The 17,354-nt window shown below is 51.0% G+C and overlaps 1 protein-coding gene across 1 annotated transcript in view; it reads left to right on the top strand.

Moving 5' to 3' along the window:
• The first annotated feature begins 230 nt into the window (after nucleotides 1-230).
• Ryr2 (ryanodine receptor 2) overlaps nucleotides 231-17,354 on the top strand; it is a 427,229-nt gene continuing 410,105 nt past the window's right edge. Inside the window, exon 1 of the mRNA XM_069990607.1 lies at nucleotides 231-411. Coding sequence (XP_069846708.1) covers nucleotides 364-411 — 48 coding nt within the window. The 5' untranslated portion in view covers nucleotides 231-363. The remainder of the gene's footprint in view (nucleotides 412-17,354) is intronic.

The raw sequence follows: 17,354 nt of genomic DNA, 5'->3' as shown, positions 1-17,354 counted from the left end.
CCCCGCGCCGTGCCGGGGCCGCGGGCTGCGGATTACCTGCCGCAGCCGATCCCGCAGCTCCGCCCCGCGCCCGCCCCCGGCCGCCCCGTCCGCCCCCGTTCGCCGCCGCCGCCGCACTCCGGGCCGGGCGCGCAGGGCGCACTCGCTCGCCGGAGCCCGGGACGAGCGCTGGGCTGCGGGGCCGCCGCCTTCCGCGTCCCGGGCCGCGCTCCGTCCTCCTCCCGCACGGTGCGGCGCGGGGCCGCGCGCCTCCTCCACGCCGCGGGCGGGCGGGCGGGCGGCACCGCCGCGACCTGAACCGGCTCGGCCGCGGCCGGCAACGCAGAGGCGGCCGCCGCCGGCTCCGGCCCGGCCCGCGGAGCCATGGCCGATGGGGGCGAAGGCGAGGACGAGATCCAGTTCCTGCGCACGGTGAGCCCGCGCCGCCCGCGGGGAGGGCACCGCACCGCCGCCCGCCGCCGCCCGGGTCCTCGGCGCCCGGGGCCGGGCGGACCCCGTGGGGAGGCGCCGGGCTTGGTGGCAGGCGGACGCCGGGGCCCCGCTGTGCGCCGGGGCCTCCGCGGGCCGGTGCGGGGCCGGGCTGGGCCCTGGGGCTTGGGGACCCGCGGTCCTGGCGCCCAGGTCGGGAGAGAGGGGGGTCCCGGGGGCCGAGTTCCAGGGCGGCCGCGGGTCCCGGGGGCGGAGGAGACTGTGTGTGTGCAAGTGTGTATGAGGCATGTGTGCACTGTGCTGTGCTGTGTTGCATGTTGTGTGATGTGCATGTGTGTGCTGTGTGTTCATTGCGTGTCGTGTGTGTCTGTGTTGTGTGATGTGTGTACGCTGTGTATCTGTGGGCTGTGTATGAAGGTGTAAATGTGTGTGCTCTGTGTGTGCTGTGCGTCTCTGTGTGCTGTGTGCATGAAGGTGTAAATGTGTGTGTGTATGAAGGTGTGTATGCTGTGTGAGTGTGCTGTGTGTATGAAGGTGTAAATGTGTGTGCTGTGCGTCTGTGTGCATGAAGGTGTAAATGAGTGTGAGTTGGGCGCTCTGCGGGTGAGTGTGCGCGCGCGCGTGCACACGGCGGGGGCAGCCATCTAGAGCGTGTCATTCCCTGCGCACTGGTTGATTGACTCCTGAGTGCAGCCCAGTGCCTGGACGCGTGCGCGCGCGCGTGTGCACGCCTGTGTGTGCGTGCACATGTGCGTGTGTGCGCGTGCAGGGGCGCCGTGGCCAGCAGGGGAGCCGTCTGCGCGCGGGCACGGCGCTGTCTGAGGCGCCCCTGGGCGTCCAGTTTCGCCCCTGGTCCGCGGGCGCCCCGCAGACTCGGCGCCGCTCACCCGCGCCCCCCCTCTTCCCCGTCCCCCGCCCGGGCCAGAGCCTCGGGGCCCAGAAATGCAGCCGCTGGGCCGCCACCCCTAGCCGGCTCCCAGCCCTGCTCCTGGTCCTGGCCGGCTCAGTCCAGGCACCGCTACTCCCCACCGGGATGCGCCCTGGTCCTGGCGGGGTCCGGGGTCCGGGCTCCCCGCTCCCTGGCTCAGGCTGCACCTCCTGCCGCCGCGGTTCCCCAGCTCCCACGGTCCCCATAAACCTCGGGGAATCCCAGAGAGGGTCAAGGTTTGAAATAGGAGCCAGACAGCAACTTCCACACGAGGTAGCCTTAACGGTGGTTTGGGTGATTTCCTGGAGCGCAGGGCACAGGATTACTATTTTGTCTCTTTTGCTCTTTGTCATCGTTCTTGGAAGGGGTCATTTGTATATTGGGATGGCAGAGGTGGAGGAAGCTTTGGGAAGGACAGAATAAAGGACAGGCAGACCAGGTGGGCATGGTCTATTCCTGTCCGTCTGCACCCTTGTCTGTGCTCTGTGGGCTTCCCGACCATCTGGGCTCATTCCTGGCTCGTGGGAAGTATCCTAAACCTTCTAAGGAATATCATACCGTTTATTATTGTTCATAGTGGAAAAGCAAATAATCACAGCCCCGGTGGACTTTTCCCAGCACGAAGGCATCTTTTTCTCCTGACAGATGAACTATGCAGTTGCTGGATGGCTTTAAAATTCAATTTCTTATCAAACTCCACAGGGTTAAAATTAGCTATGCAGTTCTGGCTAGCTTCATCCACGCGAGGGTTCTCGGGGAGGTACTGTTATCGGAATGCTTAATGGGGCTCAGGCCTGGTGCGTGAGACGGGCTTGTGGACATATAAAGTCATGTTGGCTGCATGTCTCTGGGCAGCTGCCTGTCACCCGGACCGGCACCTTTGATAAGTGAGGCTTGGGTAAGAGCTGGCAAGCCTGGGCTGTGAGTTTTCTTTTTATAAAACATCTGTAGGCTGTTGTGCAGATGATAAATGACCTTGAAGGAAGTAGCACTGTGGAGGAAGGGATTTTTTTTTTGTTTACCATTAATATCTAAAAGAAAAATATGCCATTCTGTCAACATGTGTAATTGTAATGTGGAAATTCTCTAATCCTTGTTCAGATCCATTCCACTGCCTTCCATTCTTTCATGCTATTCTTAGTTTTTTTGTTTTTTTTTTGTACTGGTACTGGGGCTTGAAGGCAGGGCATGGGCACTGCCATGTTTCACTCAAGGCTAATGCTCTACCACTTGAGCCACAGGACCACTTCTGGCTTTTTGGTGGTTTATTTTTTGCTGTTTAATCGTGCTGTCTTAGACCTGCAATCCTCACATCTCAGCCTCTTGAGTAGTTAGGATTTCAGGTGTGAGCTACGGGCACCTGGCTTCTTTTTATTCTCTTAAATTGAGAATGTTGATAGTTCACAGATGTTAGCAGTGTTAGTAACCAGGCATGCCGTTTCTCTATTACATCCAGCTCTCTTTTTTTGTTTCTCCACATGCCCCATTTCTTTGTATGTGTGAGCTTGTCAGTATGAGTTATTTTATCTTTCATCTTTTTTTCTTCAAAAGCACACATCCCAAGGAGCCCCAAGACTCAGTGGATCTTAACTAATTGTAAGTTGAGGGTATATGGTTTCAACTTACGATGAAGCCATTGCACACAGCTGAAGAGAATGAGCTAGTCATGAAAACACTGTCAGTGTGTAGGTAACTGGGCATACTGGTGTTCCGATCAAAACCTCCCTGTCCGTTATCCTGAGCAGATTTTGTCTGTTGGACCTGTAGTCAGCCTTTTGGCACATCAAGTCATCCTTCTATCCACTGACTATAGCTTTTCTTTTTCTCTCTTTCTGCATGAGGCCTTAGAATACTGTTTGTAGGAGGAGAGGTGAAATTTGTGTGTGTGTGTACATATATGTGTGCCAGTCCCAGGGTTTGAATTTAGGGCACAGTCCCTTAATTACTTAACTCAAGGCGGACACTCTGCCATTTGAGTTGCAGCCGCACTTCTGGCTTTTTGGTAGTTACTTGGAGATGAGAGTCTTGTAGAATTTCCTGCCTTAGGCTGGGCTTGAACCTCAATCTTCAGATCTCAGCCTCCGGAGTAGCTGAGATTACAGGCGTGTGCTACGGGTGTCTGGCCAGGTGAAATCTTTGATGGTTTCCATGGTTTTCTATGTCAGCGGCTGTAAATTAAATCTTCCTTTTTAAGGATCTTTGTCCCTGTTTAGCCTACCAATCTACCTACCTTCTCCTTTCCATGTGCTTGCCAACCATCCTTCTCAGTGGGTGTGTGGACAGAGATGGATGGCTGGAGACAGGACACCATTGGCTCTCTGATACATTTGTCTTTAGAGGGATTACGGGCTTGTTGGGTGTTTGCCCTGTGATGTGGCAGGACACCTGTAGAGGCGAATCCCATCCGAAAATAGCCCCTCGTGATCTGTCCTGTCCACTCACATCCGTGATCTGAAACGTGTGCTTTACTTAGGAGATTTTATGAACTCACTAGTGTAGCAATGAAACACCATTTGGTGTTTAAAAATGTGGGTCTTTTTTAGCAAACCGTTTTTTTTTTTTTTTAAATTTCCAGCAACCTTACAGAATTTCAATGAAGGCATCAAATCTATCTCTTCAAGAAATCCTTGATAGAAGATAACCTTGGCTGAGGGCTGCAGTCTTCAGAGCGCTTTGTAATGGGGCAGTTGAGTTACTCCTGAGGAATAGTGGATCCTGTGGCTGTGCATTTATACAGACTTCAAGCTTGGTCGTGGCTATAGAAATGATGACAAGAGGGCTGGGAAGGTGGCTCAGTGGTAGAGCGCTTGCCTTGCATGCTCGAGGCCCTGGGTTCGATTCCTCAGCACCACATAAGCAAAATGAAAAAAGCCGGAAGTGGCACTGTGGCTCAAGTGGTAGAGCGCTAGCCTTGAGCTGAAGAGCTGAGGGACAGTGCCCAGGCCCAGAGTTCAGGCCCCACGACCGGACCCCAAAAAAAAAAAAAAAAAAAAAAGAAATGATGACAAGAGCTTCCAGCCTTCCTCTGGCCTATCTTTGAGTAGGAGCTGTTTTCCCGTGGATTCCTCCCCATGCCTGCACGTCTTGTTGTAGATAAGGACAGGAAGCGTTTTTGAAGATGTTCACTCATTAGCAGGGATTTGAATCAGATAGGGAGGGCGCTGCACCGCCTGTGCTAGGTGTCAGATCCTGGTTTGTAGAGGTACAGGAAGAACTGGTCTGAAAGCAATGGAGGGTTTACAGCAAACCACTTCTGTGGAGGCCGCAGTGTTGTATTTTCTCGAGGGAGCAGTGGAAATTGTTCCCTTCTCCCCACCCTCTGTGCTCATATCATCAAGACTTTTCTTTTTCTTCTTTTAAACTTAGGAATTAACGTGTGTACGCATTGGCAGGGAGAGCAGGATTTAAAACACCTAGGGTACTCGTTTATTTGACATCCAGTCTTACTTGTATCTTGTCTTTAAATACTTTTTTTTTTTTTTAAAGAAATTAAGGCTGAGTTATCTGAAGAAGGACTTTAGCCGAATCCAGATGGGTTTTGGGGGAGAGGGATATGAGATATGCATTTGCTTCCTGATATTCTCCACATTATGGGTATTTCATCCATCCAGAAAAGATTGGTATCATACGTGGTATGCTGTCATGTGTCCAGGATCAAATCAGTGGTGGAGTGGTTTGTCATGATCATTGCAAGGTAAGGCTGGAGCAGGGCAGTCAGGGGTGAGAAGCCACGCACAGCATCTCCAGTGTGAGGGTTCGGGAGACTTGCAGGGCACATCCCCCAGCCTGTTTCCACCTTTCTGAGTGTGAAGATCAGGTCCCGAAAGCGAGCCCCGAAGGAACTCAGGTCAGGATCCTGGTCCAGACTGGGTGGCCTCCTGTGTATGGGACAAATCTCAGAAGTGTCACCCCAAAATGTCATGGGCCAGCCCCATCTTCTCCCATTTACCCTTGCGCGACCTTCAGAGTGTCCTGGCAGCCACTGAAAAGGAGATCTCTTCCTTCCTTTCTTGGGTCCCAGCCCTGGGGTGCCCTGGGTCCCACACTGGAGGGACCACACATCCTTTTTACTCTTTTCTGTTCCTCGGCACTTCTCCCTTCTGGGTTATCTTGAAGCATGCTCATGTCGCCTATCCTAAAATTCCTTGGTTGACCACCCATGGCTGGTCTCTGCCTGCCCTGTGTCCCCCCCCCCCCCACCTTCTCCTCAGTGGTCCCAGAAGTCACCAGTAACCGCCTCCCTCCCAATCCCAATGTTCCTGTGTCCCTGCCCTCTCCCACTGGTCTCTACCTCCTCACCGGATCCTTCCCTGGACAGGGGTGAGGCCCGGCTGCCGAGGCATGATACTTGCCGGGTTATCTGGTAGACATTTCTGAGCCTGCCCTCCCACAGCAGATCTTTGTTACCCCTCCCACCCCAGGCTGTCTCCTCTGCCTTGTTTATCCCTGTCACAGAACTTGAGCTGTTTGAATAATGAGATTGAAAGGACTTTAACAGTGGCTTCCCCCCGTTCTGAGAGCTCGGGATTGCAGGAATCAAAAGGAGCACCGGAGAGGCTGCGCTTTCATAAGGGCACAAGTCCCAGTCACCAGGGCTACAATTTGGTCTTGAAGGCCCCTTGTCCCCCCTTACCATACCCTCGGGGCTAGGGCTTCAACATGAATTTTTTTGGAAGGTGGTAAATACTTCACCAGACCACCCCAATACCGTTTCCAGCCTTCACCACCCCACATTCTCAGCAAATAAGAAACCCACCTTGAATCCTCCTGTCATTTCTTGAGGTGTTCACCCCTGCCCCTCAGCTCATCCTAACAGCTCTACTTGGCACGTGACCTTTGATCATCTGCCCTCCCCTGCCTTGCCTTCATTTCTTCATGGTCGGGGACCTTTCTGGGATCACGTCAGCCCATTCTGATTTATCTCCTTCTGGCTATTTCTGGGGCTTCTGGTAAGTGGTATGCACTTTATCATTTAACTATAACACTCCATGGGAGGGTTAGAACCAGGCTGGGGACACTAGTTTCCCATGATGCTTAGCATGGCGTTGGCTACAAGAGAGATCTAAGTGACAAGAGGAAGGAAAGATTCTTCAGGAGAAGCGCACTTGCTGACTGGTGTTCGTGGGTATAGTACAGGGAATCCCCTTCAGGAGGGCGAGCAGGAAGGTGGGTGAGTGAAACTGAGATGAGACAGAGTTGGTGTGGAGGCCGTGAGAGACGCCATTTTGGGGCTGGCAGGACCAGAGGCTAACCGTGCCATTTCGGTTGTAGGGCGCCTGGTGCCCAAGTACCCTTTGGGGTTGTCTGAAGCACTTCTGGCACCTTTCAATAGCTCCGATGGCAAACACAACCTCCTGTGGTCTCCTGTGCCTGGCAAATGAGCACTGCTCGGGCCCGGGCTGAGTGGGGAGGGTGGAGGGGTTTTCTAGAAGTCTCTCTCCAAGTTGCTCTGGTCCCTTGCTCTCTTGTAGGCTCCTCTGTTATGTACTTTCTACTGTGGCTGCTCTTGGCTTTTCATGTGCACTTTTTTCTCATGCAGTCCTTACAGAGATCTTACAAAGGAGTGTGTGCAAAGAGTCATGACACCAACCAGTGTGTGCGGGTTCTGAGTGGGGAGTGCCAGACTCCACCCTGGGGAGGCTATTCCAGAAGCATCTCTCAGCCCACACAGTGGATTGGGCCTCTTGAGGGAGGAGGAAGGGGACGAGAGGAAGACTCACCTGTGTGCCCTCGCTTTCGGCACGTCCTCTCTAATTCTGTGAAGCTGTCACAATGCCACTGCCAGAGCCCAGCTCCATGTGTAGTATTGGGGATGGGGTCACAATGAAGTGTCGCTCTGCTCCCCATACAAGGGCCTTGTCACCCGGGAAAGCCGTCTGGGGGGGGTGTCATTCCCACCACCAAGGACCCTCAGCCAGGGCAGGAGAACTGTGCTCCTCCCTTCTCCCCTGTCCACCGTCCTGTCTCTTCATTGAGTTCATTCCGAGAGATGTGCTGAGTGCTAAGTACCCCACGTCATACTGGGGTCATGCCTTCCTTGTCCTTGTCCCCCCTGTCTACTTGGACAGACGGGGCAGGTACCAGCGTGGGGCAGGCCACCCAAGAAGGCCGGATCTGTGTCTCATGGGTCTGGTGCCCAGCCCATGGGGAGGAGGGGCATTTGTCGGCAAGAATTTCCAGCTGGGAAAGGAGCTCCGAGAACCACGGTTTAACCCCGTGGCATCCCAGTGAAGGGGGAGGAAGTGACATTTGTTCAGCTCAGACGGGAGGGTATCACTCATTGGATTCCTGGAACAATTCATTTAGTCTCTAATGCAGCTAATTGCACATCTACTGATCAGGAAACAGAGTTGTAGGGAGGTGAAATGACTTGTTCAAAGACAATTTATGAGTAAGAGAACTTGCTGGCGAGCTAGCAAGTTCCACATGCCAGGGCTGTTTCCTCCCTTCCTCCTCTCTTCCCTCCCTTCCTCTCCTCTCCCTCTTTCTCTCCTTTTTTTCTCTCTCTCCTTTTCTTTTCTTTCTTTATTTATTTTTGGTTTGAGACTGGGACTTGAACTCAGTATCAGATGCTTTCAATCATGGGTGAGCTCTCTACCAACTGAACCATGACTCGAACCCCCTCCTTCCTCCTCTACTTCCCGTCCCCTTTTCCCCCTGTCAGGAAAAGTTGAGCTGAGGTTAGCCTGCCTGCCCAACTCATTCTTTAGGGGATCCTGTCGTCTGCCTTCGATGTGCATTTGAGCTGCTTTCCACCTCTTGCTGAGGTGTAGTTGCTTCTGGAACCTTCGCCTCCTCATCACAGACAGCTCTGATTGAGTCTAGCAGGATGCAGGGTGGGTTTCGGGCCAGTCTGCTCTGGACAAGCTTGGTCCTGGCGTTCCCTAGGGTGCACGTGCTTGTGCGGGCCTTCGAACCTGCTGCACTGTTTGTCTAAGGAAGGAAGATCTTGGCCACGAATGTTGAGGTCACAGATTCACCTTTCTAAATGTTGCCATGAGGCGCAGATGAGTGTGGGTGGTGGTGGGTGTGGAGAAGATGGGGAGCCAAGGCGGGGGAGGGGGGGCACACACTCTTTTTTGGCTCCTCTCCCCAGGGTGCTCCCGGCCTCCTTCCTTGCTCTCTGTCCGGAGGACCATGGGCTCTGGGCTGCTGTGCCCTCCCCCTGGGCATGGGGGGGAGCTGCTGGGGTCCTCATTGTGGCTGGTCACTAGATGCCCATCCTTGCCACCGGGTTCCCTCCCCCTTCTTTTCTTTCCCCTCACAGCAGGGAAATGGGTCAGACCTGTCTGTGATGAAAATTAATGTGGCAGCGATTTATAAGATAAATGGGGTTGGGGAGAGAGGGAGAGGGAGAGGGAGTAGACTGTTAGGAGGCAGTGGGTGTGGGCTTGGCGTGGGATAATGGGGAGGCAGTAGTGGGTGGGAGTGGGGACCCTGAGCTCAGGGGTTCCCATTTGTCCTGGAACAGAGCTGCCTCCCTCTGGCAAGGTGCTGGCACCCTGACCCCAGCACCTCAGATGGCAGCCATATTATTCAGGAAGTCTTCCGGGAGGGGAGGGAGGTACTGGAGGGGGGGGCTGGTGCCGGTGGGGTCTCCTCCAGCGTGGCCATGGGCTGGGCCTTGGGGCACAGTTGCACGGTGGGGGTGGGGGATGGTGGCGGGACATATGTGAACAGCTACAAGCTAAGCAAAGCCAGGATGGGGTGGGGGGAGGTCTGGAGCCAGCCCTGGATGTCCCCCCTCCCTCAGCACGGCGCCCTCCGTCCATGCTCAACCTCTAGACCCTGTGCCCATACGTTCTGTTGTTGAATTGGTCCAGGAAGGAGGTGCTGTGTGGCTGTGGCCCTGACTGGAGGTTCAGGGAGGAGGGGTGGCAGAGGGCGGGCCCACAGAGGCCGCCCGGCTGGTGTTCTGGGGGGAATGTGGGGATGGAAGGGAAAGAAAAGGATGGGCAGATGCAGGTGCAGGTGCAGGTGCAGGAGGGGGAGGGGGAGGAGGAAGGGGGGAGGGGGGAGGAGAGTGGGGGGAGAGGCCGGGAAGTGGAAAGGAGGGGAGGACATGGTGTGCGTGCGTCAACTTTCCGTTCCTGTAACACATTTCTGAGGCGATGCGTTTATAAAGGGAGAAGGTTCGTTTTGGCTTAGAGGTTTGGACTTTCCAGACAGCAGCCTCACAATGGGAATGGTTCCTGGACTCCCTTCAGGAGCCCAGCTCCCACGGCCATGAAACCCCACGGGCTCCACCCACCTCCCAGCAGCCCTACCCTGGGGACCAGATGGCAACATTCGGGTCCTTGGGGGCAGACTGAAGACCCAAACCATAGCAAGCGTTATTAGTGATCGTCTCTCCTTCTCAGGAGAGAGCCCAGAATCTCGGGTTGTAGGGGAGGCTGAAGGATTAAGGCATTGGGAGGAGACAGGCTAGGCCCCGCCCCCCGCCTCATGCCACCATTTCCAGGCACATACAATCCCTCCTGCAGGTAACCAGTTGCTTCTCCACTTACCTAATTTGAGAACATATGCATTTTCATTTGACCCTAGTGTAGCTTTGCATGTTTTCGTTTTCTGCTGGGTACCTTTTGGTAAGCTATTAAAATCGGAGCCCTGTGAAGCGTTGTGGGTTCTAAGCTGGGTGTGTTTTGTTTGCAGGCTGCAGGGAGTTGTCGCTGGTTAAATATGCCAGCTAGGTTTCCTTCGTTTAGGATGAGTGGAAAAAGTCCCTTGTGCAAGGGATTAGAAAAACAAAACAACACAGCTACTGCTGGGCATTGGTGGCTTCCTCCTGTAATCCTTGCTTCTCTGGAACCTGAGATCGGAGGATTCTGCTTCGAAGCTACTGTAGGCATGAAGGGCAACTGCCAAAAGGTTAAAGAAAAGCTAGAAGTGGAAGAGGTCTGGCTCAAGTGCGCGCATACACGCACACACACAATGCAGTTACTGACTCTAAAAGAATGTAGGGCTCATATAGGTGGCTATAAGTACATTTTGGGGTACAGTTATCTTAGAAATATACCAGTTTGATTTTCAGATGGCTCAGGTTGGGGGAAAAATGCTGAAATTCATAGGTAGCAAAATAATCTTGTGAATGGCAACTAGACCTAGCTTTCCTTCTGTGGTAAATGGTTTAGCTGGCTAACCAAATGTCGGGGATTTTTTAGGAAATTAAGCAATTATGTTTTCAGAGACAGCTCCTCACCATTTGTGTGTAATTGGCACTAGATTGCATTTACGATTTATGGCTTATGGTGCATTGTTGTGAAAACTAAATAGAAACAGTGAAGGCATCTAGCATTTGAGGGTGCAGATTCCGGAGCATTTTGTACTTAATGTCAGCAATTTAGAAGTAAAAGCTCTCCCTCCACGGGTGTCTGCACCTAAAGGTAAAGCACGTGGTCTCAGAGTCCTCAGTGCACTCAACTAGCACCCACTGAACTTCCTTACAGGGAATACTTTTTAGAGGATTTGTGCAAAAGTAGCCAAACCACATGTACCCATGGATCAAACACAGCAATCTTGAATGTTGCTGTCCACCCCTGTCGGATGGAGCACATCCTACCTTCTGTTGCACACACGATTTTTACATAGATATGTGTACACAAATGTCAGAGTTCTACATCCTGTGACTTTTATTTCCTCCATGAACTTGGGGCTTCTCGTTTGGCAAGAAAGTGCTCACAACTGGCGCTCTACTGCAAGAGCCACATCTCCACTTCTAGCTTTTTGTTGGTTAATTGGAGGTAAGGGTCTTGTGGATTTCTCTGCCTGGGTTTCCTTTGAACTATGACCCTCTGAGCTCAGCCTTCTGAGTTGTTAGGATTATAGGCGTGAGCTACTGGCGCATGATTCCTGGCGATGTCCTATAACTTTTTTTAGAGCTTCCTTCGACTGGCAACGAACCGGGTGTGGTACTTGTTGCCCGGCATGTCAAGAGTGGCCAGCGCCTTGCTAGGCACCCAGAGACCCTCAAAGTGTGAAGATCAAAGGTTCTGCATTTCCTTACTAAGAATGGGCCTAGACTCAGTCTTTCTAAACACTCATGACTACTGACCAACAGGAAGATGGTAGAGGGGGGAAGGATTGGTTCAGTAGCCTTTTCCTGCCCACCACTGAGACCCCGCCATCTTTTGGTGTGGCTGTGATGCTCTAGAAGGAAGATGGGCAGGGAGCTGTGGCCGGGGCACCAGATAGAAGGTGAGAGAGAAGCCACCTGGCATTGTGATTGTAATGAATGTCAGCGTCCACGCCTCGTAGGAGATTTTCTGGGTTACGGCCTGTCCAGGACATTTTCCTACAGAACTAAATATCCCATGAGGATGTCACGTGGTGAACAGAGCAAGATATATGGCAAAGGTCACAACAAATAAAACTATTATTCAGGAGAGAGCTGGAACAGGGCTTTGCTTGTGAGTGGGTGATGGTATCTGTGATTTTTCTCGTCACACCAGCTTCATGCTGCCACACTGTAGGGCGGGGTGGGCAGGAGGGCCCGGGGCTCTGTTGCCAGGCTGATGGGCACCCAGAGATCATGCCCCCCGGAGATCCCGTGGTGACTAGCTGCATGGTGCCGCAGCGTCCACGCGTCAGCGGCATTGCACTTGAGCATCAATAATGAGTGAAAATGCGACCAAAACAGACTCTGAAAAATTAATCTTCACGTAAGGAAGAAGGTGGATCACGCCTTCCTTGCTGGCTGCCTGGTCATGCCATCAGGAGTCAGGAACTCTGCAGTTTAGTGACGCAGGGCCCCCCGAGATTGTGGGGAAATAGAATCTATTTTTAGGGCTAAATTCAGTCATTCAGTCCTTTTTTTTTTTTTTTTAATGGGCAGGGAAAGGTTCTTGCTGAAGTGGTTTTGATATTTTGATAAGATCCTTTTCTGTCTGACTTGAAATACTGAGGCCATAACAGCTTTATTTTTTCCTGCCCACGGGATGGAATAGAAAAACTGCTGTAAATTTTTGGGGTGAAGGCTTTTTATTCGGGGGCTAATTCATTGCCTCCAGGTGTTCCCGAGGCAGGAGGCTCACAATCCGCTCTGTGGGTACTCACTTCCTGTGGGGTGTGGAGCACGGTTTCGTGGCCGTGTCAGGCCATGGACACTGCTGCTTCCTGTGTGTGACTGAGGACATGGCCTCTGGAGTGCCATGTCACCCGTGGAGATGCAGTCCCTGCGTCCTCCCGTGCACGTGTTCTGGGGTGCTGTGGGTTTACCCCTGAGCCTGCCTCCTTCTTCATTTGTTGGCGATCATTTCCAGATTGTCACTCACTGAGGAGACTTCTCAACAGCCGAGAGTCCCGCTGTCAGATTCCAACACGGACAGTGGTGTCTGCGTCAGTTCGGCATCTCCTGTCTCTATAATTATCCCTATTTTTCCATGTTATCCGAGGGAAAATGAATGAGGATGATCAAATGCTGGCTGATCAAAAGGTCTTGTATTTATAACTATAGAAATACTATGCCCAGGGGCTGGGAAGGTAGCTCAGTGGTAGAGTGCTTGCCTTGCTTGCATGAGGCTCTGGGTTCGATTCCTCAGCACCACATAAACAGAAAAAAGCTGGAAGTGGTGCTATGGCTCAGGTGGTAGAGTGCTTGTCTTGAGCTGAAGAGCTGAGGGACAGTACCCAGGCCCAGAGTTCTGCCCCACAACCAACAAAAGAACCCCCAAAAATATGATGCCCAAATTCATGCATCATTATAGTTAGTATCATCGAAGTATTGTCTCTCTGTACCTGATGCCCTCCCTTCTTCCTTCCTTCCTTCCCTCCCTTCCTTCCTTTCTTTTTTCATATCCTTTCTTATTTCCTTCCCTCCCTTCTTCTCTTCTTTCCTTCTTTTCTCCCTTTTTTCTTTTTCTTCTCCCCTCCCTGTTGATTTTTGAGAGTTTTTCACCCATCCCTAATGCTAGGTCTTTATCAGGTATGTGGATCACAAATATATTTTCCCCCTTGGTAGCTCATCTTCCTTTCTTTCCTAATAGGATCTTTTGCAAAACTCATGTTTTAAATTTTGGTGAGAGTACAGTGTGCTGTCATTTTTCTCTTGTTGGTTGTATGTTTGGTCTCCGGTGTGGTAAGCTTCGTCAAGCTGGTGGCCCTGGATGTTTCCTCTGAAGGTTTTATAGTTTTGTGTTTGACATTTAAGCCTATGATCTGTTCTGAGATGATTTTTACATCAGGTGTGGAACAGGTGAAACAATGTATTTCTTGCCTGTTGATAGGCAGTTGCTTCATATGCATTTGTTGGGAAGACTGCCCTTCTTTCATCAAATTGCCCTCGACCTTCGTGAACTGTTGCTTGTTGCTTGTCCGGTCTGCACAAGGCTATTTTCTGGTTCTGTTACATTGACCTCAGTGCACCTCTGTCTGCCACTGGCACATCGGGTCTTGATTCCTCAGCTACCTGGTCTTAAACTCTAGGGAAGAGTTGCTTTCTACCTCAGTCCTCTCCTTTTAAAACTGCTTTGCCGTCCTCGCTTTTCTCTCTTTCTGCATACATTTTAGAACCCATTCTCCATCGGGAGTGAGTTAGTAGTACGCCGGGTCCCCATGCCTTCGCATGCCTTCGATGATTTGCTCTGGAGAAGGGGGCCTCTTCCTGACTGCACTGTGCCCCGCTCACATTCTGTGCTGCGTTCATTCCTTCCTGTTCTGTAATTCTTTCTAGCTGGGCTTTCTTTTTATCCTTTCTTTTTAACTGCTAGCATTCATGTTAATTTCAGATCATTTGCCCTTGCCTAGGACACCGGCTATCCGTTGCAGGCTGCCGCTTGGCACTTGGGGTATAATTGGTCATGCCTACTATTTATGAGTCCAACTAGCCCACCAAAGGAAGTCAGCATCTCATGCCTTCATTTAGCCAAAGCTCTGGCATTGTTAGTGAAGAACTTGACCTATTTTTACACCTCTTTGCTTTCTGGTCTTGCCAGTTGGCGGCTTTCTTTCTAGGGCCATTTGCCTAGAAGGCATTTTTGAGACAAAGCATATTTGGGTGTGTGTGTGTGTGTGTGAACCAGGTGGTGACTTTATTTTATTTTATTTCTTTTTTATTTTTTTATATTTTGGTCCCGTCATGGGGCCTGAACTTTGTGCCTGGATGCTGTCCCTCAGCTCTTCAGCTCAAGGCTAGCACGCTACCACTTGAGCCACAGTGCCACTTCCTGCTCTTTTCTTTTTGCTTATGTGGTGCTGAGGAATTGAACCCAGGGCCTCATGCATGCAAGACAAGCGCTCTACCACTGACCCACCTTCCCTGCCCCTCAGGTGGTGACTTTAGCACACAATAAGCAGCCAAACTCTATCCTAGGCTATACCCCTAGACTCCTTTCCTCCCTGTCAAAAGCAAGTTTGTACAGGGAGACCATAGAGACTAAGAGACCTATAGAGACAAGCTCTTGCCTGGGGTCCAACCTCACCAGTGCATTGTGGGCCACTGCGGGTGTAGTAATTGATGGCATGCTGGGAGGTAATGTTGGCACTTGGAGGCTGGCTACCTGTAGACAGCAGGCACGGAGCATTCCACTGTCTTGTCCCAGATGCACTCATCACCAGACCAACGGATGCTTTAGCACAAATACTGGCTTGATGGGTCATGAGATTTCAGCATGACTCAAGAGCAGAGGAAATGGCCAGGTTACATCAATGCTCTTGTCATGTTCACCATGATAGGTAAGCGTGTGTTGGTGGTCCCCCTGTCCCTTCCAGTGTGTTCACAGATGCAAATAGAGTCTTTGTCTTAGTCTACAATTCCATCTTTTCATGGTGGGATGGCTCTCTTCCTGGAGAGATGAAAAGGAACCTTCCATGAGTTGATTCAGTCTCACCTGCCTTGCCTCTCTCCTCCCTCTCCCCCTCTCATCATCCTTGTCGATGTTGTTGTTTCTGGGACTTGAACTCAGGGTCTGTGCACTGTTTCTGAGCTTTTGTGCTCAAGGCTGGTACTCTACCACAGCTCCACTTCTGGCTTTTTGGTGGTTAATTGGAGCTAAGAGTCTTAATGCACTTTCCTACCCCAGCTGGCTTCAAACTGTGGTCCTCAGATCTCAGCCTCCTGAGTCGCTGGGATGACAGGCGTGAGCCACAGACATCTGGCTGATCTGTAGTTATTTTAAAGCATGGAATTGAAATCTATTCTTCCTGGATTGTTCTAGGTTTTCCTGTCATGCACTGGATCCGAGGTCCCAGAAAAATCCATGTCATAAATTGTAGCTTATCTGAGTTGCAAGCCATTTATTGATTATCTGGCTGCATTTGTAACGATAAGATGAACAATACCGAAACAAACTACTGTGGGGTTTCACGTCGGAAGTTAAAGGGCATGATTTTAAAAGGATAATAAAAAGTGTGCATTCTGATATACGTGGACTTATTCAGGGAATGTAATGATTTTTGGTATTATTTGTATCTAATATAAGTAATTTATTTCAAAATGGGCACAGCAAGTTGGACATTTATAGCTTGTACAATGGGTACGGGGAGAACTTTTGCACTGACTTAATTATTAATGCCTGTCATCCAGATTGACTCAAAGTAGCCACGAAAATCAGGAATGTTTACATAACATTTAACTTAAGAGAGAATAGTGCCAAGGAGAACGTTTGATAATGCTCTTTTATCAGTAATGTGTAGCATTCTCCTCCCCAACCCCTACCATATTTTTTTTCAAGTCTAAATGACGTACTGGCTTATCAGCAGTGATTTTGATAAAGGACATTAAAAAATTTTCCACGTAGTACCAGGCATTTTTCCAAAGTGTCATTTTATTTCCAAAGTGGTTTTTACTTGGCTTTTTTTTTTTTTTTTTTTTTTTTTTTCTGTGCTAGTCCTGAGGCTTGAACTCAGGGCCTTGGTACTGTCTCCTAGCTTTTTTGGCTCCAGGCTGGTGCTCTACCATTTGAGCCAAAGCTCTATTTCTGGATGATTTTGGTGGTTTATTGGAAATGAGTCCCACAGACTTTCCTGCCTGGGCTGGCTTTGAAGCATGACCCTCAGATCTCAGCCTCCTGAGTAGCTAGGATTTCAGGAGTGAGCCACCAGTGTCCAGCAACTCTGGCTTATTTTTAGGATTCCATTTCTCAAGGAATATATTCTACTTCATTTTTTTTCTTGGCTGTAACTCTGACCATTGCGTTTAAGTTTTTTTTTTTTAAGCAATCAATACTTGAAGATTTTTTTTAAAAGAATCTTGATATTGGAAATAAAAATAGTGGTCTTTATTTTCCGCATCCTAAACGTTCATCCTTTGCTGCTGTTCATCACATTATAACAAACTCCTGGTATGTTACTCTTATCTCCTTGTCCATTTAGGCGCTGGGAGATGGCTTGACATGTGTTTGTCTCACCTTACTTCATGTTTTCCTCTTGCATTCTGGCTTGTCAGCTGGCTCTGCTCGCCATTGGTTAGTAACTCCCTCTCCAGTGTGTGGGAAGCAGTGGGAGATGTGTCCCTTAGATCTGGCTCCTTAGCAGCGGTGTGGACTGTGTTGGGAAGTTGGGAAGCTCTTGAGGTCTGTTGGTGCCCAGTGGGCTTCGTGAACATCAGTAGACAGGTGGAGAGAAGGAGAGATGAGTGGCACGGGGGAGCCAGGAGTCTCAGAGATTTTTGTGTTTCTTTTTCCATCAATGCACCAGTGGGCAGCAAGCACAGCGGGCGAGAACACCATGTTAACTGGGTTGCCACCCTGCCAGATGCGCATCGTAAGCGCACAGTGCGTTGGAGACACGTGCTTCATTTCACAAACAGTGGCAGGGCTTTTGGACCCCTCTTTCAATATAGAAATCCTCGCCGGTTGGCATCATGGGTGTTCTAGCAGATGTCCACCCTTACCTGTGATCTGTGCACCCTGGTGAATCCCTCCCTCTGCACGTGGGTTTTGGGGACCCTCCTCCAAACCCCAGCACCATGGAAGGTGCACACCATGGCTGCCCCACACCATGACTGCCCCATCACAAACGGGGTGAAGGGACTTTAAGCCCCACAGCCATTTCAGACCAGGAC

This window comes from Dipodomys merriami, unplaced genomic scaffold (assembly GCF_024711535.1).
Source record: "Dipodomys merriami isolate MVZ:Mamm:240054 unplaced genomic scaffold, mDipMer1.0.p SCAF_4, whole genome shotgun sequence".
NCBI lineage: Eukaryota > Metazoa > Chordata > Mammalia > Rodentia > Heteromyidae > Dipodomys > Dipodomys merriami.
The sequence above is the reverse complement of the archived record's forward strand: the minus strand, read 5'-3'. Positions and strand labels throughout refer to the sequence as shown.